Source organism: Abrus precatorius, unplaced genomic scaffold (assembly GCF_003935025.1).
Source record: "Abrus precatorius isolate BTA unplaced genomic scaffold, Abrus_2018 Scaffold6, whole genome shotgun sequence".
NCBI lineage: Eukaryota > Viridiplantae > Streptophyta > Magnoliopsida > Fabales > Fabaceae > Abrus > Abrus precatorius.
This window is the reverse complement of record NW_020874406.1, coordinates 17636322-17664187: the sequence shown is the minus strand read 5'-3', so window position 1 is coordinate 17664187 and position 27866 is coordinate 17636322. Positions and strand designations below refer to the sequence as shown.

General features: G+C 31.2%; 3 protein-coding genes and 1 non-coding gene across 4 annotated transcripts; all 4 read right to left on the bottom strand.

Moving 5' to 3' along the window:
• Positions 1–3924: 3924 nt before the first annotated feature.
• Positions 3925–3995, bottom strand: TRNAG-GCC. The gene has a single exon. It is a non-coding gene; the product is annotated as a tRNA-Gly (tRNA).
• Positions 3996–4767: 772 nt separating this feature from the next.
• On the bottom strand, positions 4768–7105 carry LOC113869611 (receptor-like protein kinase 5). Its single transcript, XM_027506034.1, has one exon. It carries the CDS (start codon positions 6761–6763, stop codon positions 5498–5500), a length of 1266 nt encoding a protein of 421 aa, XP_027361835.1. The 5' UTR covers positions 6764–7105; the 3' UTR covers positions 4768–5497.
• A 3548-nt stretch (positions 7106–10653) lies between these two features.
• On the bottom strand, positions 10654–12385 carry LOC113869545 (floral homeotic protein DEFICIENS-like). The gene is made up of 7 exons (XM_027505918.1): positions 12098–12385; positions 11936–12005; positions 11764–11825; positions 11550–11655; positions 11145–11186; positions 10954–10998; positions 10654–10827 (listed from the first exon to the last, which is right to left on the bottom strand). Exons 1-7 carry the CDS (start codon positions 12283–12285, stop codon positions 10654–10656), a joined length of 687 nt encoding a protein of 228 aa, XP_027361719.1. The 5' UTR covers positions 12286–12385.
• Positions 12386–17530: 5145 nt separating this feature from the next.
• On the bottom strand, positions 17531–21795 carry LOC113868578 (probable ubiquitin-conjugating enzyme E2 16). Its single transcript, XM_027504275.1, is given in 8 exon segments — positions 17531–17934; positions 17936–17989; positions 18232–18320; positions 20956–21019; positions 21105–21207; positions 21359–21462; positions 21546–21612; positions 21727–21795. Coding segments are annotated over 7 exon segments (492 nt in total). The 5' UTR covers positions 21576–21612; positions 21727–21795; the 3' UTR covers positions 17531–17886.
• Positions 21796–27866: the final 6071 nt, after the last annotated feature.

Sequence of the window (27866 nt, the reverse complement as noted above, 5' to 3'; positions counted from 1 at the left end):
ATGATTTCTACTTAGGACAACAGCCAGGTAAGATTTAGGCTTTGCAACTCCTGCCTTGGCTTTAGTCTTTATCTTATGCTCATTCACAGGGAACAATTTGTGAGTGCCAGTGACAGAAATAGGTTGCTGCGGAGTGTCTGTAGAACCAGAATTAGTGTGCTGAAGTGATTCTGTTGCAGTAAGACCTGTTACAAATACAGAAGCAGGAATATCTATAGCAGTTTTAGCAGGAACTATGTTAGTAGCAGCAGGAATATAAATAGTGGCAGGTTCTGCAGTGTGCATACTAGGAATGTATCTATTAGTGATATTTGAAATATTGGCAGACTGCACGTGTATGATTGGATTAGTTTGTAGTACAAGTGGAATGTGAGGGAGGGGTGCATGTGCATTGGGCAAGGAACTTGATTGGGGTATAGGAAACAATTTATTATAAGGAAAAATATATTCATTGAATACTACACTTTTAACAATATGTATTTTACCTAAGGTTGATAAGCACTTATAGCCTTTATGATTAGGTGAATAGCCAATAAAGACACAAAGATGAGGCCTAAAATCAAATTTGTGCTTGTTAAGATGAGGGAGGTGGGGGTAGCAGGCACATCCAAAGACTTTGAGATGTGAGTAGGTGGGTTGTTTGTGATAAAGGAGTTCAAAAGAGGATTGATTTTGAGTGTTTGGTGATGACAGTCTATTGATAAGGTAGGTAGCTGAGATAAAAGCTTCATCCCAAAATTTTAGGGGAATAAAAGCAGTGGCTAAAAGGGAGAGACCAATTTCCTTGATGTGCCTATGTTTTCTTTCAACATATCCATTTTGTTGGTGAGTGTAGGGGCAACTAAGTCTGTGATGGATGCCATGGGTTGTGAGGTATTTGGTGAATGAAAAGGATAAATATTTTCCTCCATTATCTGTTTGTAGTGCTTTGATCCTCAGACTAGTTTGATTTTCTATGTATGTCTTATATTGGACAAAATCTGTGAATACTTGTAACTTATTTTTCAACAGGTAAATGCATGTATATTTCGTACAAACATCAATAAATGACATATAGTATCAAAATCTAGAGAAAGATGGAACTGGGGTAAGTCCCCACACATCAAACACAATAAGTTCTAATGGTTTATCATAGTTATGATTTGTGACAGGAAAGGATTATTGATGAGACTTTGCAACACATCATGCATCACAGTGAAGACTAAAATCAAAATCAGTACTTTTATTAAAATCAACTTGTACATTATAGAGATTCATGACATGTTGCAGTATTTTGTGTTCTGGGTGGCCTAATCTCCTATGCCACAACACTCTGGTACGAGTATTGACAGGGGAATTACAATAAGAAAGAAAAGTAGTGAAGTTTCTTTTTGGAACATGGACATCATTAAATCTGTATAGACCATTCTTAAGGTGCCTTGAAGTAACACTTCCTTGTTCACTTGTGACTTCACAAAACAATCATGAGGCCAGAATTCAAAATATGCATAATTATCCTTTGCAAACTTAGTTACTGATAGAATGTTTTTAGAGACTTCAGGAACATGTAATAGTTGATTTAGACAAAAGGTTTTGTGAGTGTTAGATGCATGCAATGCAGAGTTGCCAATATTTTTAATAGCAATACCTGATCCATTTCCAATATGCACTTGCTCAGGGCCCTCAAATTCTGAGCTTGTAAACAGATTTTTGTGATCAAATGTCAAGTGATGGCTTGCCCCTGAATCAAGATACCAAGTTGAGTCTTGAGGAGAAGAGGTGGTAGCAAGATATGCTCTTGGATTATGGAATGCAGCTGAGGGTGGAACAGAGGAAGGAGCTCTTTGGTTGGGGTTCTGAAACCCTTGATCAACCCGATGAAAACATTCCCAAACAACATGCCCAACTTTCCCACATAGTTGGCATTGTGATCTGTTTGCATTGTGCCAAAAAGATCTTCTTCTATGTGAATGTCCTCTTCCTCTGCCTCTTCTATTGTAGCCACCTTTACCAAAACTCTAACCTCTATTCTTATTCTCATGTTGAGGCACTTGGGGTATATTAGCTTGAACAATATTTGCATCTTTCTCGAACCTTTCAAGTAAGTCTTCTTGAGCCATTAGAAGGGCTTCAAGTTCCTCTACAAAATAGGTATCGGATCGAGAGAGCACAAGAGTTATCATTGAACTATATTCTTCACTGAGTCCATCAAGAATTACCTCAATGTGTTCTTCAACTAATAGGGGAGCATCTACCAATACAAGGGAATCATCAATCTTCTTGATTTTCAACAGGTAATCGGTGACACTATTATTCTGCTTCTTGATTGCTTTCAGTTGGAACTTCAGTTGCTTCACTCTCGCTTTGGTTTTAGAGGCAAAGCAGGTTTCAACCTTGCTCCATACCTGGTGTGCGAATTCACAACCCACCATCCTATTGGTGAAAGCGCTCTCCATGGAAGCTAGGAGTCATGCTGCTAAATGGTTATCTTGAAGCTCCCAAATAGTGTAGGCCTGAGTTTCAATGCCTAGATCTTCATCTTCTTGAGTGTCAAATTGACGAGGAATCTTGTCCTTGTTCAGGTGGTCTTTCAGCTTATGTGCTTTGATGGTGAGCATCGCTTGATGTCTCTATGTGACGTAGTTATCTTCACTTAGTTGTGTGGCTAGCAGATTTGAGAAGTTCTTTGGCGAAGTAGCCATTGAAGTCCAAGGACCGAGAGTTCTGATACTATATTGGATATCAGGCCCAAGGATTTGGAGAGAAGAAAGAGAGTTTGAAAAAAATGTATTGTGTATTTTTTTTATTGAAAAATATGAAAAAGATTGAGAATAGTGTACAAGTTATGACTTTATATACAAGAGGGATTAATCTATCTTTAGTTGAGTAAATTAATCCTAACAGATTAATTGTTTGTTAACAAAGTAATTATAATTGAAAACTAATTCTAATATGATCTAGTTATACAGTTCACCTATCAACATATTGCTTGGATACATGAGACTTGTGCTTTTATTGCAATAGCAACTAGTAAGTCATGATTAATTTTAGAAAGTTTATCCCACTTATCCATATGACTAATATTTAATTCTAATAAGTTAGTTTCCATCATGGTTATAGTTGGACTATTTTGATTGTTTGAACTATTAAAAATTGACATAATATCTAATATGGTATATCATTATTTTTATCTCTTCCTTTGTTTTTAAATCTTACCCTCCGAAACACAGGAAAACACCTTGAGGTATCTCCTACTCTGTACATATTACATACGTGAGTTCAATAGTATATCAGTGTGGGTTGGTCCCCTCCATGAGGCTAGTTAAATTTTACAAACTAGTTGGCCTTGTTCCTACGCTGCGATTGCAGAATAGCAAATAAAAACACTGGAGGGGAGTAAATTGGTTATAACATTCATCCAAACGAGACACGAGAGCGTGCAAATGTCCGTTCAACGTTTAAAGTGATTTAAGCACAAGGGTCCAAAACTATCGTGTTTGTGTGTGACGCACTCAAGCAATTCCAAAGTGCTAACCACCCAACCTTATCCTTGCATTATATGCAAAAGCTTTCAAACTATTTTTAGTTTTTACCAAAAGCTAATCAATGCTCTAACAATTTCTAAACCTCCTTTTAGATTAAGGTTGCGGTCGCTTTATGGGGTTGTGGCTTTATGTAATTATGTCCAACATGGTCCACAGAGTAACGTGATTGTGGTAGCCACCGCATTAGATGATATGATTTGGATCGATACTTAAATCCTTGGATTGTATAAGCTATACATTTGATAAAAGTTGCATCTTGCAATATCTGTTTAAGAATAAAGCATGATTTATATAAATTTCGTGAATTGAGAGCACAGCTCATGGAAAAGCAGAAAATTATAAATATTCGGTGGGGGTGAGGGAAAAGTAGAAAAATTGTATAAACAAAAATGTATTCAAATGCACCAGCCGGGAATCGAACCCGGGTCTGTACCGTGGCAGGGTACTATTCTACCACTAGACCACTGGTGCTTTTATAAATATCTTTCAGATAGAACTAACTACTCTTTTACCCTAAATCTTTAACTTATTTTAAAGTGATTTAATATTAATTTATTAAATTTTAAAACAAATACATCTTTACTTTTATATCTTATTCATTTTATTTTAAATGAGTATCTTGTCACAGTCTTTAATCCTGCGACAATAATTGTTTTCCATGAGGGGTTACAGCATTCCGATCAATTCACTTATTTTACTTCTTGTTTATTTTATTTTACTCATTCTGTATCCATGAAATAATTAAGGTAAATTCTACGGTATTAAAATAAATGAAAAAATATTCTATGCTTTTGTATACATAAAATAATTATAATCATTAATTTTAATAGTAGAATTAGTTGTGTATTTTGAAAAAATATAAATATACTTTAATATCTTAATATAATTTAGATAAAGTATTAAATACTCCTTCAAGTTTAGAAGTACCATAACAAATATCATTAAATAATTATTGCAACAATTGCATGCATTAATGTATAAACATAGTAAAAGTGTAAGTACGTATGTATAAAGAACAAGAAACACTGCTGGCATGCGTAAAATTTACAATATTAACGTGTACTAAGATTATATACACACATTAAATTATAATTTGTTTCAAATTATTTTTTATTTTAAGAAAAATAAGACCGCATTTTCAAAATTTATCCTTTTAGTGAACCTTTTAATTTTGTCTGTCCAGAAGTATTTCCACTAAACAGAATAATAAAATTAATACAATAAAAGATAAATTAGTGAAATATAATTATTTTTTAAAATTACGAGTATCTAATTATTTTCAAGTTATGTATTTTAGATTGACGTTGGACTACAAATTGGGCTTGATCCGAATACGGAGATGGAGCAGTTTGCAGCTGGGATCTGTTTCTCTTCTGGGCCAAATACTCACAATGATTTATTTTTTGGTCGATACTCGATGATTGAAAACTACATAAAGAAAATGGCCATCAATCACGATGCGTCTGAACGTGGTCCATTGCCCATCCCCACGGTCACGTGGTTGCAACGTTAAGAAGTGACAATCTAGCCGTTCATCATCTCAGCGTTGACCAGAAGCACAGCATACATATAATCCTCATAACCTACCCACTGCTTAATTCCTTCTCATGATTGTCTTGCATTTAAGACAAGATCTCCCACCATCATAAATCAACAACCAAATTCAGAAACTTAAAAAAATTGTGTGATTTAGTTAACTAATGCATTAAAAAATATTCATTAAAAAGTATATAGATCAAGAACACATTAAAAAAAATATTTTATAAAGTATTTTTAATAAAAACTTTTATGTTTAAATTTTTTAATCAGCACACTAATGAACCTTTGCAAGGAAAAGAACAAAAATTATACACGAATTGAACAAAGAAGCTGCGAAAGAGAAAGAGAAAGAGAAAGAGAAAGAGAAAGAGAAAGGGGGAGAGTCTAGAAATGAAACCAAATGAAAAGCAAAATGTACATGAAAATGAGGATGATCATGTTAAGCGATGACGGCTAAATCTCTTACATTGGGCAAACGACTTCTGTTGTCCACCCTGGCAGAAAAAGAAGCTATGAGGGCACCTATACAAGCAGTTATCCACAAGGCTCACGTTAGCAGAATCCGGTTTAAGCGCTAATAAAGGCCGTGGAATCCCTCCCAACAAGTAGTTTCCCCCCAATAGAAGCCTATCGAACGGAGACACCCCATTTTCTGGGAAAACTGTTTTCACTGCGAATTGGGTCGGTATCAGACCCGTTAACTCGTTCTTCTCCAAGGACAAAGACGAAAGCTTTGGCATCAGGGCCATGAACGACGGCAAAATACCCCCTAGCCTGTTGTTGCTCAGATCAACCGCTATGAGCCCGCTTTGTGATCCCATTCCATAAAAAGGCGCTTCCACGGAGGAGAATTCGTTGAAGGACAGTGTTAACTGTTGCAGCGATGGAAGCTCGAACAGAACGGAAGGAACAGAGCCACTCATTTGGTTGGAACTCAAGTCCACTACCTGCAAGTTCATCAAATTCTTCAAGTTTTCAGAGGTTAACCCTCCGCTTAAGTTGTTGTTCCTAATTGAAATCTGAACCAAGGAAACGGGGAGTGACTCCGGCAATTCTCCAGCGACGGAGTTGTCGCTGAGGGCGAGGTAGTAAAGGCTTCCGAGGGAACCCAAGTAGGGAAGGTGGCCGTTGAGCTTGTTAGATTGAAGTTCAAGCCTTTTAAGGTTGACGAGGTTGTTGAAACTTTCTGGGATTGTTCCTCGTAGGTTATTGTTGTCGAGGTAGAGTTCTTCAAGGTTGGAGAGGAGGCCAAGTGAAGAGGGTATTTCACCGGAGAACGAGTTGGATGAGAAACTGAGTCGGCGTAGACGAGTCAAGTTCGATAAGGACTCCGGAATGAGGCCATAGAAGTAATTGTTGGAGACATCGAGGGTTTGTAGATAAGGAAGGTTCCAAGTGAAGGAGAGGGAGCCAGAGTAACCGGCTTGGTCGAGGGCGAGTTCCGTGACTCGGCTCAGCCCCGAAACGACGACGTCGCATCTGAAGCCGCACGTGAATTTGTCGCCTAAGAGGTTGTCGCACGGGTCAAAAGTGAAGTCCCAGGAACTGACGCAAGAGCCTGCGTTTACCGAACCTGGGTCCAGACCTTGGTTCAGCTGCTTCAGAACCTCTGCATCTCCCCAGTATGTCTTTGATTCTGCTCCCAATAACAAGCCCGAAGCTGCGATAATGAAAAATAGAGGGAAGCACAGAGACCCCATTGACTATTCTCACGATGGAGTGTAATGGAATTGGAAGTTAGAACCCGAGTTAAAGGAAAAGGTGTGGGGGGAATAAATCAGGACCGTTGGATTCCGATGGACGAAAAGTGTACGGAGTGAAAGATGGGGAAAACTGAGAAAAGGTGTGTCTTTGGGGAGCGTAGCCTTCTTTCCCACTCAAAGCAGTCAGAGATTTTTTTAGACGAATGAGTGAGTGAGTGGCTTCACGGGTCACGGGTCACGGGTGGATCTCAGACACCTATCTTATTCCGCGACCTTTTCGAAATTAAGATTTTCGATTTTTGGTGTTTACAGAAAAAGGAGAAAGCCATACATAAACTTATGTTTCCTTAGTGTAACACTAGATTGCTATTTATATGCTGACGACGTCTACGAACCTTTTTAATGCAGTTTAATAATAATGTATTTTTTTTTATGGCTAGCCGTTATGTATGCTTCTTATCCAACATTCATAAATTGCCCTCGGGATGGGTATAAACGTTATACTTAAGAAATGGGTATAAATGGAAAAGGCCCCAATTGGGTAGGTGTCTAACATTATGGTCTAAGAAATGGACTTTAGTTAGCAGGTTATTAGGAAGTAGTAAGATAGAAGAAAGTGCATAAGGTTGGTAGAGATTAGAGAATCAAATGCCAGGCAATGTGGCATCTTCTGCTATGGCGGTGGTTGCAAGGTGGTTTGGGCATCGGGTCCCAACGTTAGAGCTTAGTGATTTGTGTTTAGACTCTTTTATCATAGCTAACAAAGCTTTAAATTTTGGCAAAGTCACTCAAAGGGGACGCACTCCTATCTTTTACAGAAATAATTTTCTATTGGTGCTTCCAACCGACTTACCGAACCATTGCTAGACTAAATAAAACCCACTTATGTTTATACAATTGTGTATTTCATGGATAAGGTGTCCTCTAAAGTCAGACATTTGGTACGAGTGATTACCTCATCAGCACAATGCTTGATGGATGGACAACAATTTTAAACCAAAGTTATTTCTAACTAACTCCTACAAAAGTTTCACACAAACCATTAACCAAATAAAAGATTATCCAGTATCTTCTTAAAAAATTGTTTACCTTTACTTTGGAGTGAAAAAAGAAGAAGAAAGTAAAATCATTATTTTGTGAATGTCATTGTATTTTTAACTCAAATTTTAGGAATGCAAATAATATTTAAGGGTTTTAGGTGTATCATAAAGGAAATTTACTGTCAAATCAAGTTTTGTACAAAGTTTGGGATTGGTAGAGGCAACTTAATAAGTATAAAACAAACTGTTTATCCATATTTTGAAGACACTGTCCTCAACTTCCTAATAATATGAATAGAAACAAAATTATCAACATGCAAATATTAGTGTTAAGAAATTCATTATATCTTATTCGAAATGTACCGCCAACTCAAGTTACAGTTAAGAAAATCATTATATCTTCTATATGAGCTCTTTTGTGATTTGAAAACACTTGTACAAAAGAGACCACACTAAATAAGGTCAATTATTGAAATCGATTAAAAAATGTCTCGTTGGGTTACAAATCTAATTATAAAAATAAAATAAGTTCATGAATTGCTGCAAGTGAATTAACTATTCGGTTTGCACTAAGTCACCAGACAAAGAACAACATTTTTTTGTTGTCACCAAAAAACACCATCTGTAAACAATGGAACAAGCCTTGAATAATGGAAAGATGAGTTGAACCATTTAATCAACAAAATTGTTTTGGTCAATTCGTTGTCCATATTTAACTGTATTTTTTTGTTGTGTGACCATATTCTACTTCCAACCATAGGAGTTGGGATTCCTATTTTTCAAAGCTCATTTTAAAATTTGTAAACTGGGCCCAGCTTGGATGATAGGGCTCTGAATTGGGCCAGGCCTATAATTAACGCATTGAGGAGCGGGGACTTCAACGTTCGGTTGGGTCCTTAAATAACAGCCGAAATTGTCCTGCAGTGATATATAGAACTAGCAGGATATTTGTATTATGGACAAGTTTTGAATATTATTTTTAACAATTTTTTATACATTTTATCCCAATCTCTAATCTACTTTCTCAATGTAAAAATAAATAAATTCCATAATTATTATTTTATCTTTTTAATTTTTTGTCTGTTTTCTTTTTTACTTTTTTGTATTATTTTGTTTTATTAATTTTTATTTATTAAATATATTAATAAAATTACTATCCATGATAAAATAAAATAAAATATTAAATGATAAATTTGTTTAATAAAAAAAGCTGTTAAATTAAGAAAATATGTTCCAGTTACTGTCTCTTCATGTTTGGGGATTTTAATTATAATCTTTGATAACATTTTTAATAAAAGAAATCTTTTTATCATGATGAAATTTATTATTAAAATTAATTTTTATTATCAACATTAATTTTTATTTTCAATTAATATTTTTTTCTAATTTTATATTTATTAATTCAATATTTTAAATATGAAATTAATTAATTCAAATGATTTTACATCCTTTATGTTGATTTTATCATAAAGGAATACTTTTATATGATTTAAATGAAATAAATCTTCTTAGAATTTCTTTTTATCCAGTTTATTTCAAGTAAATTAGTCATAATCAATTATAAATATAATTGATTTTTGAAATAAACTTTTCTTCATTGATTCAAATATATGCAACAGTTTTCAATATTTGAGAAATGGTAATAAAAAACAGGGTGAGGATTAAATTATTTTAAGAGTATTTTTACTATAATTATTTCATTTAATATTTTTTTAAAAATAAATTTTACAATCTAAGTAATAAATAATGTGATATATTTACATTGATTATGCACATTAAATTTTAGATAAATCAAACTAAAATAGAAGATTAGTCACTCGAAGGATTAATCTAGTCCATGTAGCAAAACCATGAAAGTTAATGATGAGATTCGATATAATTTAAACTGCAAAATTTGAATTAAAAAATTAAATGTTTTAAATTATTTTTGAATTTAATTTTGAAAAACGATCGACTCAAACAAAGTTAAAATTATTACATCACTTATAATTACGTAAGCAAATATATATTAGAATTTTCTAAGTTCTTCGCAGTACTCTGATTTCAATTTATTTCTTAGTATACATTAACATAACTCTTGAAGAATGTCTTAATTTATATACTAAATATGTCGCAGTGATTGTTACTCCATAGACTAGCTTAAATGTTGGCATATACAGACACACTATCCAAAGCTAGACGAGGTACATATTCCTTTATCTAAGATGAGACATTCAATCCTTATTCATTGGAGTGTCCCACTGGGACAACATATTCAATTCTTGTCCTTGGCTATAAACTTCTCTACTGTTGCTTGTAAAAAAATTCTTGAATTTTAACTTAATATATCTAACTTAGTGCACCAAACCAAAAAATAGTAATATTTTTAGAAGGAGAAGGGAAAAAAAAACGAAGGAATTATAATTAACTTTTAACGAATAAATTTTAAAAAAAAAACTAAGGCAAGTTACATATACCCTATTTAAAATGTTATGAAAAATAAAAATCTACCTAAAAAAATCTTCTCACATTATTTGTATTTTTAATAAATAAACATTAGTGACTGACTACTTAATTAATGTTGTATCAGCACTTTTATTTGTTGCTATGTTTCTCATTAGGCAGACTGAGTTTATGCAAGTAACATGATAACACTTAAGCAATTAATATAACACACTCAATGTAAGCATATAATAACAAATAAAATAGAGTCATTGTGTTTTTCAGATCACACATTTGGCATACACTATAAGCTAGCTAATTCTCTACCTAGATAGAGAGAGAGGTCCACTGTAGGATAGTACAAAGCTGAAATAACAAGTAGTAGCTATTTAATTTACATTTCTAAATAATTGAAGCAAATGAAACTCAAGCAAGGCGCAGATCGTCAATTTTAAAGGGTTCTCCATGGTGAGGAAGACTCAGATGAGTATGGTGCTGACAGAATGCATACAAGTTGGAGGCACCGTTGGCCAATGCAACTGCTGATTCCTCGTCTCCTTCATCGTGCAAAAGAAATTGTGGATGGATCACACACTTTTCCTTCTTAATATTACATTGTCAAAGATGAAAACCAAATCATTTTCTCCTCTCTATTGTTTTACAATTAAAACAACATGCAACTTTCGTGTATCTTTTTAATATTGATTTTAATAGAGAAGTTCTTACAAGTTCAAGCAGGAGATTTCCATTCATCTGCTCCAAGCTTCTAACCTGTACATTACCTCCCAAATGTTGGTTCATTAGATCATAAGAACTAGAAAAAATGTACCATAACTAAGAAAAGAATTAATTAATAAACAATTATCGTTATACTACTAAACTCTAGCGATTCATTGATCATTACAATAATTGCTGACCTTTTTCTTACAGGTATCAGTCCGAGTTTTGATCACATGAATCTGAAACAAAATGCATAAAAAAATGAGTTTAAAGTCCAAGGACAAATAATCTTCATATATAAAACAGATCATGCAGGTAAATCAGCAACCTCACTTAAAAGTTAGAAAAATACCTAAGAATCCATGACCTCACCCTCCTTAATTAATTTTTTTTCTTGAAATGAAAGAAGACGAAAAAAAAGGAAGGAGAACTAAACTGCTTAATGAGTTAATTGAAAAGTGAATTTAGGACTATAGCTTATGGTTCGATTAGAAAATGGATGAAGAAATGGAAAAGTATAAAATTGAACATAGTAAAACCATCAATCCAAAACCCCTTTTAGATCCAATATTTAACTGAAGCAAATGAGTGAAAGATTGTACCTTTCTTTCGCGTATTTTCCCTATGGAAGCAACCATATCCTCTTCAAGATTGCGCAGTTGCTGGAAGCTCAGATCGTCCGAGTCCAAACCCTCACCTATCCTATGCCTTTTCAATCCATAACTCCACCAATGAGCTTTCATCAAGCTATCAAAATATTGCACACGTGTACATAGAAAACAAGGGGAAAATATCAACTTTTTATGTTTTATTTACCTGATCTGTCTCCTGAGCTTGATGTTAATATCTTTCAGTTTCTTTAAGTTTTCAAGCATTTTCTGAAAGCATGAACACACATAACAAAATCAGGAAATTCAGTAAGTAATAAGAAAGCAAAACACAAACCACCATAATTGAAACAAAAGAGAAAGATCAGTGCTTGTTTAACCTCATAGTGGGAACGCCACAGATCAATATCCCCCAGAGTCTTCTGATACTGATCAATGATCTTCTTTGTCCTGGTTCACAAGTAGTGGAATTAAAAAAGTAAAAATAACCATTTCCTACATATTGCTGAGAAAAAAAGAGAGAGAGAGAGTAAGATACACACGTAAGGCCAGGGCTGATATATTCATGCAACTTGTTGTTTTTAGAGAACATGATGAGGGAAACCTTAGCATCACAAAGAACACTGAGTTCATGAGCTTTCTTGAAGATACCATTCCTTCTCTTGGAGTAGGTGACTTGCCTGTTGGTGGGGTTCTCAATCAACTTTATCTCAATTTTCCCACGACCCATCTCGAGATCGATCACTACCTAGCTACTACTACTACTACTACTTCTCTGGATCTTCTTTTGCTTCCCTTTCCAGACACCAATATTAATAGAGGGGAGAGAGCCAAAGGGGGTGTAGTGAGAAAAACTCATACACACAAAAAAGAAAAAGGTGGAGAGCAGTGAAGAGGGTTTCCAAAATTGGAAGGCTATGCTGCCGAAGGAAAAGTAGGCTTGGAGTGTAACTGCGAATAAATTCTAAATTGGTGAAAGTGTGTGAAAAGCAAAGACAAACACTATTATTACTATTGGACAGCTGGTACTCTTTAATTAATGCCTAGCAGCGACCTCTTGCTACTTAATTTATTAGACAAAACCAAAATGTGAAATAACACTCGTGCTTTTACTTGCTTAAGACATTATTAAACCTTCTCTATATAAATTGCCAAATTGGATTTGTTGTTAAACTGCCCCCTGTGGGGACTCAAGAGACTAAATCATGATTGGGATGGAACTTAAAATTAATTATGCATGTTGCCATGGTTGCAATCATTGGTTGAATGGATTCAGTTTTTGTCAACTAATACCATAATTTCCTATATTGAGCTATTTCGTGCTTGATGGCAATTTGCTTTGTTTGCTATTAATCATTTCCCTCGCAGAAACCTACTAGCTTCTTACCTGCTTTATTTCAATCATGATGAGTGCACTGGAAGTTATATAATCGCTTTCTACACGATATCATATAAACTATATTATTTGAATGATTAAAAAATTAATAATAAATACAGGGAAAATCTAGTTATTTTAATAATAATTCTGACAAAAGTTATTTTAATAATATAAATATTAAATTTTATTAATATACTTGTTAAATAAATAATTAAATATTCTTTTATTTATATTTTTTTGTATATTTAATCTGCTTATAAAATTAAATTGACAAAATTTAACATTTATAAAAAGTTATTAAACGAAATAATCCTTATTAGACTTGCTTTTAAAATAAATTGATTTCTACGCATATATAAATTTAGGCATCTCATTTAAACATTCATAAAACATTTTTCTATCACAAAACTTCAACTCCATGTTCATAACATACCATCTATGAAATCATGGGGAAAAAATGACTTCGTGGAAGTAAAGAACACCGATTAGGTAAGTTTCCCCGTCAATTAGTGTGAGGTTAATTGGAAAGTTCATATTAAGTTACGAACCATATATCAAGTATTATAAAGGAATTAATCTATGTTTCGACAAATAAAGAATGTTGCATGCAGAAGCAAGACACAAGGACATGCATATACAGTTCTATTCATTTTCAAGGATGAAGAGTATCGACTTGCTCTTATAAAATCTTTACCCAACCAAGTATGCTTTCCTCTCAAAATTTTGCTCCTCGGTATTTACTTAAACCTCAGAATATAAAGATCATGAAAGGTTTGTTAAAGTTATCCTGTAGTAAATAGTTTCATTTTAAGTACATTAATCAAGTTGAACTATTAAATTAAATTTTTATTTTAACGTTTTAAAGATAAATTTTCATCACTTTACCTAAAATAAAAATATTTATACTGATAACTTAAATAACTTCCATTGAATGAATTGGACCAAATAAGATAAGTTTAAGCCACAAATAATATTCAAAACTTTTAGTGGTAAAACCAATGACTGAAACTGACCCCATGAATTAATTAATATCTACATATTAATAGTTATAATATTTTTTCATTAAAATTATATTTAATCTTTTTTTATCACATATACTGTTATAATTACTTCTTCGTCCGATCATTAATTCATTTTATCATCCTTTATCTCTCTTCTGTTCTTATTTCTGATCGATCGATCGATCTAATATATATCAGCAACACAACACTTGATGTTGAAAACAAATAGCACGTAGGTTCTGTAGAGACTACTGGCATGAGCATGTGGTGTCATTGTAGGCATAGCTAGCTTGGTACTACTTACAAATTGAATCACTCATCAATATCGAGGCATGGCAATGTGATAGGGAAAGTTCGAAGATATTAACGTTGTTGGCCGCATAGGACCCGTCCCATCTTTCTCTAACCCAATGCCTACACTCCTTCTGGCCCTGGGTATTGGGTATTTGCTGTTTTTCAGCCGAATCACATGCTTCTTAATCTTATTGCATGTTTTCCACTGCTTCTCACAGATCTAGAGCGTTTGGTTTTTTGTTGCATCCACTTAAACTTTGGGTACATTTCAATGCTATAAATTATAGATTTTATGTTAAAATATGTTTAACCAAAGTTTAATAAGTTTTCAAACATGCCCTAACAGTCATATCCTAAATTTAATAAATAATCAATCAGCCATCCCTCCCCTCATCTCAATTCATACTAAATATGATTTGTTTAACAAATATACAGTTAATGTTTAATTTGCTTCAGAAATGGCAATTGAGTTAAGGTAATTTAAATCTTTCAAGTTTGAGCAGATTTCATCATACTATTCTATTTGCTATTGGAAGATCACTTCCACGTTATGTACAAGTATTATATGAATTCCTTTGAGTATGATGTAGCTTCGAAATTTTTCTTATTTGTGGATGCACAGACAGGAGCTAGCCGTAGGTCTGCTGGATTTGACGGTCAGATTCAATTCTGACCATGTCAATGTAGCCTTGGATTGGACAAGGAATCCAAGTGAACAAGCCTACTTTTTTCTTTTTCTTTTTCCTTTCATGATTTATCTTACTTTTTCTTTTTGACATATTATATATCTGTATGATGAAGAGGAAGATAGAAAAAAAAGTGGGATTTCATCAAAAAAAGAAAAAAAAGGGGGAGTAAGATAAACTGATAAAGTAATTAACCTGATTGAAAGAGAAGATAAAAAAAAAAGGTGTTATATAAATAATGTAATACTTTCACATATATCTTAATTAGGAGGAAAGAACGGGAAACTAAGGGAAGAGAGAGAGAGAGATTAGCATATTTAATTAGTGTGAAAAAATTAGGATTATTTATATTCATAAATCATAAGTCACAGGCAAGACATTTGAAAAAGAAGAACACCTTTCCCTTGAACAATGTTATTTATAAATGTATTATTTTTTAACGTAAAATTTAGAACAGTTCACTAGATGTTATATGTTTCAACTTTTTTTCTTCTTCAGTCCAAGAAGTTTCAACTTTCAAGTTCCAAGTGCTTTGTCCGGTCTAGTATGGGCTTCAAGCTTCAGCAAATTGGATTTGGGTCAATCTCAATTCAACATTTACTATTTTATGCTACAAAACAAAAATAATCATATATACTTCTCTTACATTTACTTTAAATTTTATATTTTTATTTTTATAAAATCATATTTATCGCTTTTTTTTATTTTCCTTATCTCTCTCCTAATCATCTCCCACCCTTTTAAAGGGGTGTGAGTGAGACAAATTTGATTGGTAAGTAAATTCTGCTCTCACAAGTCAGTTTGAATATACAAAACGCCTTTTATGATGATTATTCAATCAAATTATTTTGTACTCGTAGGAATTAATTTTGAACCAGTAGAGTGTGTGGATAATCTGAAAAAAAAAATCTGTCACTTGTTTAACTATGCAGTTAGTGTGTTTGACTGAGTGTCAAAAACATTTTTTTAAAATTAATTTTATTTAAAAGTTAGTTTAAGTTGATATAATTTATGTGTAAAAGCTTTTAGTAAAACTTAGTATAATTTTGTAATAAAAAATTATAATTTATCACGTCTACTCAAATATATATTTAGAATTAAAACTAATTTTGATTCAAACTTATTAGTACGATAATCAAAACACACTTACATTATACAAATTTAAAAAAGGCACGTAGTTTATATATAGTAGCATTCAGTATCCCATCCTTTTGTTGTCAATGATAATATGATGCTACGTGCTTTATGACAATTTTAACTCCAACAATGTGGTGAAATATTATGTCCAGCAAGACGCACGAGTAAAATTCATTACAACTTGTCTTCATATTGTACATTTAAAATTAATTTTGATCTACTGCAATATAACCAAGGTTCCTCGTTCATCTTTGAACGCCACCTCTTTTCACATGTAGATATGTGGCTGACAATCTTGACAACAAAATTACATTATATATTTTTTTAATGTACGTCAAACAACACAATACTAATTTTTTTATTAAAAATTACAACGTTAATGTTCTCAATGTATTATATTTTATAATATTATATATTTTTTAATAATAAACGGGCTTACAGCCCAACAGAAAACAAACTAGGCAGCCTGCCTAGACCACAATTTTTTATATATAAACTTTTATTATGTGTCATTAAATACATATCAACAGTATTATTTATTTTATACCTTAATGTATTTCTAACTAATTTAGAAGGTGAATATTCTCCACGGTTAATGTCAAACTGCAGTGGATCGTGATACTTGCTAGAAAAGGCTTGGCACCACCACCTCTGAAGCAATCACACCTGTACTCTTATAATAATTTGAATGGACAGAACATAAAAATAAAAAAATCTTAATATTATTATTTTATGAAAATTGTTTCATAAAACAACATATTATGGCCTGATTTTCCTCAAAGACCTTATTTATTTTATTTTTTAATTTCACAGTTATCCAATAAAAAGTTACACGTTAATTGGTACAAAATTCGTAAGACCGTCTTTCACACCAATAAATAGTTCTCTTACTTTATTAAGAATTACAAAAAAAATATCCTCCTATTTATTTTTTATTACCTGAAACAAAGTATAAAGTATTAAAAAAAACACATGTAATATGAAACGTTAATGTTATGATTGGATAGAGCGATTTTAAATTATTAAATTACATGTATTTAAATAATTAAAATAATATTTCTAGAAATATTTTCAAATTTCAATTTAAATTTTTTATGTCAAATAAAAAAATTTAAAATAATATTTTAAAAATTTAAAAACCCTCTATTATACTTAATTTTTTTTTATTTTTATAAATATCATTAATAATTTGTCTCATTCCTGATTCACCTTTTAAACATCATTCATTCGAATACTAAAATTCTCCATCCAAACTTTAACCTAAAAGTATTCAACAAGTTATCCGTTAAGTAACTAAGATGATTAGTTGGAAGATATAGAATGTAAGTCTTCATAAAAAATTGTCATATTTAAAGAATAATTCTGTCGAGGTGCACATCACATCTTTCCAGCGTTCCTAGCTTATAGCATCGGCAATATTATGATTGACGACATGGAAAGATTGCGACCAAATACATAAATATCAGGAATTATTTTATATATCATTACTGAAACTTGGAATATTGGCAATGCATATTGTCAATTTGGAGATATATTGGGGCATAAATCTTAAGAAAGTATTAAACACGACTAGTTATCATACGGGGGTTAATCAGACCATCTATATCCACAACCAAATACCTGAGATTAACCACAATGATGAGTTTGTTTGCTCCTTAAAGATTCTTGAGACACAGTTTCCTCTTCCTTTACAAATACCAGGCAATGCCAATTTACAGCAGAGTTATTATCCATTTAAAGGGATCCTGGTTTTTCAAAATGCTTTTTCCCATGTCTTCATTTTGCTTTCAAAAGGATAATCCTCTACTCTAGTTTTGTGAACTTATTAGATAATACTAGTTATTATACTTTATCATCATGGAACCACCACCTTGTCTCCTTGGGCGATCTGCCATTTCTACAGTTCTTTACATAACGGTCATTATCTTCAGGACGTTGCTGCCAAGGAAATCAAGTCACAGTTATTAAGCCAAAATGACACCCATTTGATAATGGATCACCGACCCACCAAAATTCAACTGTAGAATCTCAAATAATAGCCAACCAATCATTTATCAAATTAATTTTTATTCAAACCTCAGTTAAAAAAAAAAAAGCAAGTCCTACATGGGCTATGATCCTATCACAGCCCAAAAGGAAGAATTAGGAATATAAAATATTCACAGTAAATAAATTCACACCTTTACAGTTGAGCTTGAAAGCATTGAGAGGATACTGATGCAGATAGAACTAACTGTCATTGCAGGGGACCATGAATCATACAATATATCTGCATAATTCCAAGCACATCAAATGTCAGCTCACCAACCAAAAGACAGCACCAAGTCACTCAAACCTTTTTCCTTAAAAAAGGATGGCTACCTACAAAGTATAATGCACTAAAATAAAAAGGATGATATTTCAGAGCTGGTACAGATACTTTAAATTTTAAAATCAAATATGCAGATGAATTTTCTAATGATTATGTCAAAATAAAACTCTACAACATCATATTCCAAAAGTGAAAGGTCAACCATTTCTACATACTTCATGCTGACAACTTCAAGTAGATGCAAATGCTTCGTAATTACCACCCCTCCTTTTTACCCCCAAGGGAATGATTGAGAGAATTATCATCAATATCTAACTGGCATGAGTGAATAAAGGAGAAAAGAATGCATTCTTAACTTCTATTTTTCCCACTCTCCATTGTTACCCTTCAGTTCAAATGCATATTTTTTATACAAAAAGGGATGGAAAAAAAGGATGCTAGACAAGATTTTCTTCATATAATCCAACAACCATTTGCTGAATTACTAAAAGGGACACAAAAAGAGCATTTGCAGGAACAACATTGTAATATATCTCGGTCAAATATTGTACAAGTCATTTAGAAAGTCAAAACCATTTACAGTACAAAGTTCTAGTCAATTCATCCCAGAATAGAGTGGAAAAAGAAAACAAGAGAAGCACAGCTCAGACCACCCTTTAAAGATGAATGTGAAGATTGAAATATACTTGAAGTTATCAAATTGTGAATCATAGCAAGAATCACTCGTTCAATTCTTGAAACGTGATTCATGAATTGTAACATATCGTATAATTCTAAAAACACATCAATAAAAAACTTAAATATATATGATTCAACACCTAAATCATCAAGGAAATACTCAAGTCTCAAATAAAACTTAGTAAATTTCACAAATCACCAAGGGAAAAGTAAATTTCAGTGATCCCATTATGTCATTATAAGTCAAAAGTCATAAGTAAACTCATAATTCTGTGTGCTCCTACTAAATAGTAGTTCATCCTTAATGCAATCTATTGTCAAGAATAATACAATGTTCTCAGGTAACATCCCTCTTCCCCTGCCTAAGGAGCCACACTACATAAAGTGACTGCATGAGGTCTAAGATTCAAAAGAACAAAAACATGAATGATATGGCCAAAGAAAGGGCACCTAGTGTAAGCAGGTAACTGTGTGAAGCTTCTATTTCAAAATAATGAAAACAGAGCAATGGAACAACCAAAAAGGGTGCATTGGGTGACCGAGTGAAACCTTATTTCTGAACAAATGAAAAACAGCGCAGATGAATAATCAAATAGGGTACATTTAATAGCACTTCTTCAATTTCTTTTCATTTGCTTCATGTTGGTGATTCAGAATCACATCAGTTCATGCATATATCAAACAATTCAAACTCATCTATACTTCATCACAAGAAACAAGTTACGGCCTCAAAATCATGTTCCTTATATATATGGTATGTCATAGCTTTTCTACCTTTTTGCTTAGTTAACCTTACAGCCTTAAAATCACATTCCTAGCATATTCAAATGTGTATTGATGCCTTGTTAGATTATTGGACATACTGAATCAGGAAGAAATACATCTGCAAAAATAGCAAGGCCGTTTCCTACAAGATTTGTTTATTCTGCATATTTTCTAAGGTTTATTAACTTCTTAAACACGACCTATCTTCAATTGAATAATGTTATATCATCCTAGCAAATCATCCAATTATTTAAAACAATAAAATATTGATCGACAATGTAATAGAACTGAGTTGAAAACTTTAACTGCAGTTAATACTTTCTTTTTTTTAAGCTTTGTTTGGAAGTTCATTTTAGGGGGAAAAGAAAGGAAGAAAAAGGTTTATTTGATGGTAACCCTTGTTTGGGAGTTTTAAAATGAAAGAGAAATTTTATAAACCTTCAAATTCCCATAAACTCATGTTTTCAAGTCCCCCCAAATTAGAAAGTTTTTTCGTTAACACTCTTTCTCCCTCTCTTCTCCCTTACCCCTCAAACCCTTCTCTTCCCCTCTCCCTCTAAACTCTCAAACAAAGCCTAACTTAGGTTTTGTTTAACAGAGGAAGAGGGGAGGAAGGATAAGGAAAGGGTAACCCTTTTGACAGCTTGTAAAATTCCCCTACTCCTTCCCCTTCACTTTTAATAACACCGAAACAGGGCTGATTTAAAAAAAAAAAAAAAAAAAAAAAAAACCCTCTCCTCCCCTCCCCTTTCCCCCTAAATCAAACTCAAACAAAGCCATAAGTAATTAGCAAGATATAGAATAGTTCTTTTTTAATTGCAAAATAAACTTATTTTATCAGGCATAAGAGAATCATTAATAACCTATTGCCATCCTCTCCCCAAGAATTCTAAGCAACCAATTTACAATTTCGAATGTCAAGACTTCAAAGGTAAATCTGAAGCAAATTACAGGAAATGTCAGCGTCTGAAAGAACGGACAACATAAAAAGCCAACACAAACAAACATAAAAGCAACACATACCAAAATCCTGCAATAAAAAGCCGTGCCAAAGTATAAATAGAAAAAGAAATGGTTACGACATTAACCAACAGAATATCAAATAAGATTAGACCGCAAAAACACGGTAAACAGTAATTGACACAAATACCTAGACAAATATGGCCGTTGCTGTAGATATGGGGATGCAGAGGAGCCGGATGCAAAAATATAACCTATAGAATCACGACAACAGAAGTTAGAACAGAATAGCATGAGTGAAAAACGTGAATTAATGTACGCAAAAGGGAAAATAAGAACCTGAGGAGCTTCCATTGGGTAATTTTCGGGAAAGTCGACCTGAAGCTGGTAGGTCTCATTAGCGTAAAGTGTGCCAGGAGCTCCAGTGACTTCAATAACCCACCTTACAGACAGAAACGAAGAAAGAGGGGGAAAACAATGTAAAGGAACACCGGAAAACATGCAGCGAAATCAAATCGAAGGAAAATAAAGAGGTAGTGTAAAACCCCAAAGTGAGGGGAAGAATCTGCAATGGAATTGGATGAATCTGATACCTCTGAAGATTGTCGGTGACTTTGTGCTTGAAACCGGTGGGGGGATTGACCTGCCACTCGACGAGCTCTTTCTGGAGCCTATTGCAGGCAATCTTACTGAGATTCTGAAACATGGCGGATCCCAATTGAAGTGAATAACAGAGATAGAGAGAGAGAATCGAAGGAAAGAGAGAGAGTTAGGGCTAACCTTGCGAGCGGCAGCAGAGGAACTAGTCATGATTCTTGCGCGTACACAGATGGATGGTGGAACGATTCTGAATTCACAAAGATATAGAAAGCAAATTTGTTTATATTGTTTTATTTTATTTTTTATTATTATTAATATTAAATACGGTAATGTGAAATCAAGAGAGTTTGACGAAACGGACATGCTACCGGCGACGACGCTTTATTCATATTACTTTTTCCTCAACCCCTCACTCACTTCATTTATTATTTTTCAATCGGATATTGCATTTATGCATAGAATTTGTCAAAAAAAAAAAAAAAAGTATACAATACTCTCTTCCCTTTTTTTAATAAAAAATAATTATATAGCGTTAATTTATTATATATTTTAAAAAATTAACTACATTTCTTAAAACTGTATTTAAATGTAAAAACTAAAATAAGAGATTAAAAAATTATTTATGGTATTTTAATTATAAAAATATAATAAATAATTTTTATAAAATACTATTATTATTATTAATTATTTAAGTTTAATTTTAAGAGTTAAATTTAACATTTTTAAAAAATTATAATAATAAATTATTCAATTATTTATCATACATTAAATATGGCAATATATTCACACATATAATTAGTACGTAAATTTTTATAACATACAATTTATAATAAATAAATATAAAAAGAACAACAATAAAATCATCTAAAAATAGGGATTTTTAATAATTAAAATAATATTATTAATTATTTATTATGAAAAAATAAACATGAGGTAAAATCATTAAAGAAAAAAAGCATGATTACGTGATTAAGAAAAATAAAAGATAATGTTATATCAATAACATAACTCTTTTATAATTATTATGATTTTTTTATTATATTTAAACATAATATGCACATGCAAATAAATAATTTACTGAGAAAAAAAATTGTATATATAAAATATATTTCTATAAATAAATTAATTAAAAATATATTTATTACAATTTTATTATATAAAAATTATGCCATAAATTTAATCATTAAATTCATTATAAATTTTGTTATAGAAAGTTATAAAAAAAATATTTTAAAATAATTAAAAACATTAATAAATGTTATAAACCATTTTTATAATCTTTGTTTGCAAACTTTTCGAAGCATTCCCATAATGCAAAACAAATTAAATTTTCTTATACTCAACTTGTAAAATTTTATTCGTGTATTATTTTTTATCTATACTATATATATTTTTCATAAAAAATAAATTTGTTTGAGTCGGTTAAAATTAGTATAAATAATAATACTCTCTTTTCTAAATATTTAATATAGATAACTATAAATCGAACTATTACAAGTTTGAGCTAGACAAAAACGATTACATACAAAATTTATTTTAAATGAACTCATAATCTTGTTAGAAAAAAAAAAAGAAAAATCGATATGATTGGTTATGAAATTGATTTTCTTTTGTATTTCTCATTAAAAAGGGATATATAGCCGAAGGAAGGTAATCTTAGAAATGCTGCGGATGGAGGATTTTTGAGCAAGAAGACAAAGGGACTTATATGCCAGGCTGGCAAAGGATGAGAGAATGTTGAACCTTTCTTAATCAGCGAGGTAGCCATTGTTGAGCACATTGGTTAACCTCTCTGTGACTGCATAAAAGATAAGAGTAATATTAGTAATTAACTGCAGGGTCCTAATCACATAATGAGAAAGCTAATTAAGCACTTACAATATGGTTTAGTATGTAGCTGATTAAACAGGCCCATGCTTCTACATAAACGGAAAATCAATTCACATTTCCATCTATGATGAGTTAAAAGACCAAACAAGACGTGGACGTTTGTGGGAGCTGCATCCTCAACCTAAAGGACACCTGCAAAAATTGTACATAAAACACCCACCTCTTCTTTGAAACAAGAGAAAGAGAATGATGGGAGTTCCGACTTGTCTTGTAGCTAGCAACCAAAAGGTGCAGAAAAGACAATTCAGCTGTTTGCATATTGGGATTTCTGTTCTTAACCCTGCTTTACTCATTTTTTTCCCTCGCATGAGAAAAATCCACTGAAAAATCAGTTTTATTTGTTACTTTTTTATTTAAAATTTTAATTTTTAATTTTCGTAACATTCCTTTTAATATATGCAAAACCATACAAATAAATTATTTTTTTACTGAAATATTTAATACTTGAAAAAAATGCATTTTATCATTGTATTTATGATCTTATATAATTCAAACCATAAGATTTAGAACAGTGTAACACAACCTTAATATTTTTATTATTTTATTAAATTTTTGGTAAAAAACATAAAAGATAAAATTATAATATCAAATATTGGATTCTCTTGTGATTAGTTTGAAAAAATAAATTTGAATTTGTAAAAAATAGACTCAATTTTAAAGCACCGAACACGTTATTAGTTAAGTGAATAATCATACGCAGGTTGACCCCGGACAATAAAAACACAGACAGCGGCAAGTACATTACCAGATCTCGTGATCAAGTAAAGAAAACAACAGATTTTTTCATCATCAAATATTAAAGTACAGACACATTTCAATCGTATTTCTTTCGTACCCATAATTTTAACATCAGAATTAAAACTATATATTTAAATAATTTAAATTCCCTCCATTCAACTAATACATGCTGATAATTATTAACTTTGCTAATTTGTATTAATAAATATAAACCTAGCAAATAAAAGTTAAATGTGTTTTTATTTTATATGATTCGTTCCGTCCTTCAGTCTTTTTATTTTCCGCTGCTATATTTTATCGTGATTACGAGTACTCATCTTCTATGCTTTCCTATAGTTTTAACTGTTGCTAATTATTTTGTTTTTCCCTATTATGTTTTTATATTATTCATCTCTTAAATGACATTTTTAATATTGTTGTTTATACAAACTAATAAAAAACATGTCTAACACAATAATCGATATCTGTTTTCTGGACAACTAATTCAGAAAAAATATTATTTTCTTAAGTTTTGCCAACAAAATAGTTTACAGTTTAAAAATTCTATTTTAATAAATTTCCACTGAATATGTCAATTAAAGTATTCTGTATAAATTAAACATTTTACAAATTTTCTGTGACATTTGATAATTTTCCTTTTGTTTAGAAATAATATAAATGTATTATTTTATCTTTTTGAAAATTTGATAAGCAAAATGTGATTTATTTATTTTATATATTTAATTGATTTTTATATTCTTTATTATTTATACATGCATTTTAATTTTAAACCCTAAATAATAAAATATATTCAAGGTAAAAAAGTCATATTTAAATTTTTTGTTATATAACGTTAACAGAAGAAAAATACACTTTTTATTCATATCTTACCTTTAAATATCAGTGAACGTACTAATTGTTATGAACTAAGTTAGTTCATTAGATGAAAGAATTTTAAGACTTAAATATTATATTAAATATCTTCAAAATAGTAAAAAAAATTTCCCAACAAGCAGAGTCGGAATATGGGTTAGTCTTTCCCACATCACATCGTTTTACGTAAGACCCACAAATAAACGGACTAACTTACCTAAGCCTACATTTTTAACTAGTTTCTATCTTTTTAAGGTCTGCATGTCTTCTACATACTTAAAAACAATTGAGGGCCTCCATAAATCATACACATGCATCAAGTTTTATTTATTTTTTAAATCGCATTAAAATTATATATATATATTTATGATGATTAGCAAGTTGGCTCGTAAAACCGTGATTTTAATTATAATTATTTGTAATACAATTGATTTATTTATTTTTATTTATTTATTTCTTCTTTATTTTACTCCTCATCTAAACGCATCATAAAATAAATATTTAGCTTATACAAGAAAGTGAGGGTCATTGGTGTTAGGACATACCCGTGGAAGGGCAATGGTCATAGTTTTCTGAAAATTCAAAACATAAAAAGGTGTCGCATAAAACTTGGAAAGGTTGAAAAGGCAAGATATTAATTGTCCATAATTTCGTATTCCCCTTTCCTGCAATCCATTGGTCGGTTTCAGAAAATTGAAGGGAATTCAATATAAAACCTCACCAAGATCCCCAGTGACAGGGATGTGGATATAATAATAAGAATTTTCTTAACTTCAATTCTTAAGATTAATTTTAAATATTTATAAATAAAAAAATTTATAAAAAAATATATAATTATTATATAAAGTTATAAAAATATAATAAATATTTTTTAATAAAATTTTACTATTATTAACTATTTATTCACAACTCTGAAAATTTTTTATTATTATTAACTGTTTATCCTCAACTCTTAAAGAATTAAGTTTAACAAAACTCTAATAATAAAGCTAAGACACGAGAAAAAAAAATGCTAATTTTAACTCATATTAACCATGCATTCCAAAAAAGATTTATTGTGAGTGTAAAAACACCTTAAAAATTTCATAAACACAGATGCAACACAAAAATTATGATTAATGGGATATAATAATTTATCCAGGCTATAAAGTCAAACTCCCAAAACAGCTAGGAACTATTATTTGCTTTGACATGAATCTAATGGTCCCTCCACTCACACTCTTGCGATTAGAACAGTGACAGAGCTTGAAGAGAGTTTGCCGAAGCTGAAAATATTATTTTTCTCAAACAATTGTCTTTGTTTTATAATGAGAAATCCAAAAAAATTAAAGAATATTACTGAAGTTCATGCTCTTATTCATTCGATAATGGTTTTATTTTTATCATTTCTATTCACAACTGTTTACCGTATAATAAGTTTTGGGTAGATCTCATATAATAAGTCCGTAGTTGTATCTGAATATAATTTTCTCTCTCTCTCTCTTTTCCTTATTATATTTTTATATATCCTTGATATTTAGAAGTTATTTTAGAGCCTAAGTAATCCTAGTTAAGTGGATTCACTTTTTTTAAGACTCGAACTTTAAAATATAGTTCAAGGAGAACCAAAGTCTAAATCACTTAAACTAATCAACGTTAGTTTATAATCTATTCCTTTCTTTCATAGAGCAATCAGTGAAGAGCATAATGAGATTTGAGACAAGGGGGGAAATTATGGGTATCTTTTTTATAATTTTTTCTTTTAAAGTGGACGCCATACATTGACTTACCGAAGTTTAGCACTTTAAATTTTGCTTATTCTCATGGCAAATTCAGGATTGAAGATAAGCATATTCTACGCGTGATTAGTGGAAAACTTATGTCACAGTTTGTCTTTTGGGAAACTTATGTCACAGTTTGTCTTTTGGGAAACTTATTGTCAAAACATAACAAGTGGTTGAAAGAAGAAACTTGAAAGATGGGTGTGCTACTGACAAACACAGCTGAATCGTCTATTCTTGCTTTCTGAGCATGCTTTTGTTAAGAAATGATGAAAAATCCCATAAAAAGAAGAGAAAATGTTTTTATACAACCTTTTTGTAGATTTTTTTTGTATGACAAAAAGTGATAAGGGAAGTTGGAAAATGTTAAGATAAAATGATTAATGCAAAAGAGCAAAAAAGTAATATTATAAAGTATAAATCATATAAAACTCTGGAAATATCATCTTATCAAACAACCCATAAAATGGTAATGGATAATTTACAGAAGATAAGGTATAACGTCGGTTAATAAGTGAATTTGATGAATTTAAGTACACGTTTAAGAAATCACTTAAAATTCCGTTAATGCATATTTAAGTGAATTTGATGGATAATATAGCTAAAATTTAAAAGTAGATTCAGTTCTATCTACGCATAAACAAAATTTGTACTGGAATATAAAAGAAATAGATTCTTTCGTTAGATTAAAAACTAGCCACGCGAAGTGATTCCAGACAATTTGATTCAGTACACATAAATTCCATAATAGAAAATTTGAATATAATAAAAAAATTAGTAGAAAAATAAAATAAAATAAAATGGTGAATTTAAAAAAAATGAGATGAAAAAAACGTGAGGTTTGGATAGATAAAAATAAGATAGAAAATAGTGAGAAATGTTTACTTTCCTTATTTAAAAAATGGAAAAGAAAATTAAAAAATTGGATAGTTAATATAAAAATTATTTTTATAATAACAATAATTTTATTTTAACAATAAATTAAAAAGTTTAATATAGTATTTTTTTTCTTAATTATGTATTTTTCATTATTTTAAAAAATATTTTCAATAAAGTATAATACAATAAAAAAATCACCACCTTTTTCACACAAAATCTCACCATGTTGTGTGAATCCCATAAAATTTTTTTTTTCCACTCATAAAACAAAACATCCAAATAAATGAAAACTTCTTTTCCTACGTTTTTCTATCTCTGCATAATCTTTTCTCTTCAAACAAGCTAAGCCTAAATTTTCATCATTTTGATTACACTGATAATA

What these genes read in the sequence shown, in the direction of transcription:
- LOC113869611 (XM_027506034.1), bottom strand. Translation starts at nt 6,763, where the DNA reads ATGGGGTCTCTGTGCTTCCCTCTATTTTTCATTATCGCAGCTTCGGGC.
- LOC113869545 (XM_027505918.1), bottom strand. Translation starts at nt 12,285, where the DNA reads ATGGGTCGTGGGAAAATTGAGATAAAGTTGATTGAGAACCCCACCAAC. An exon ending in TATATCAGCCCTGGCCTTAC is followed by an intron (nt 12,006 to 12,097) that starts GTGTGTATCTTA and finishes CTTGTGAACCAG; the next exon opens with GACAAAGAAGATCATTGATC. An exon ending in AAGCTCAGGAGACAGATCAG is followed by an intron (nt 11,656 to 11,763) that starts GTAAATAAAACA and finishes TGGATTGAAAAG; the next exon opens with GCATAGGATAGGTGAGGGTT.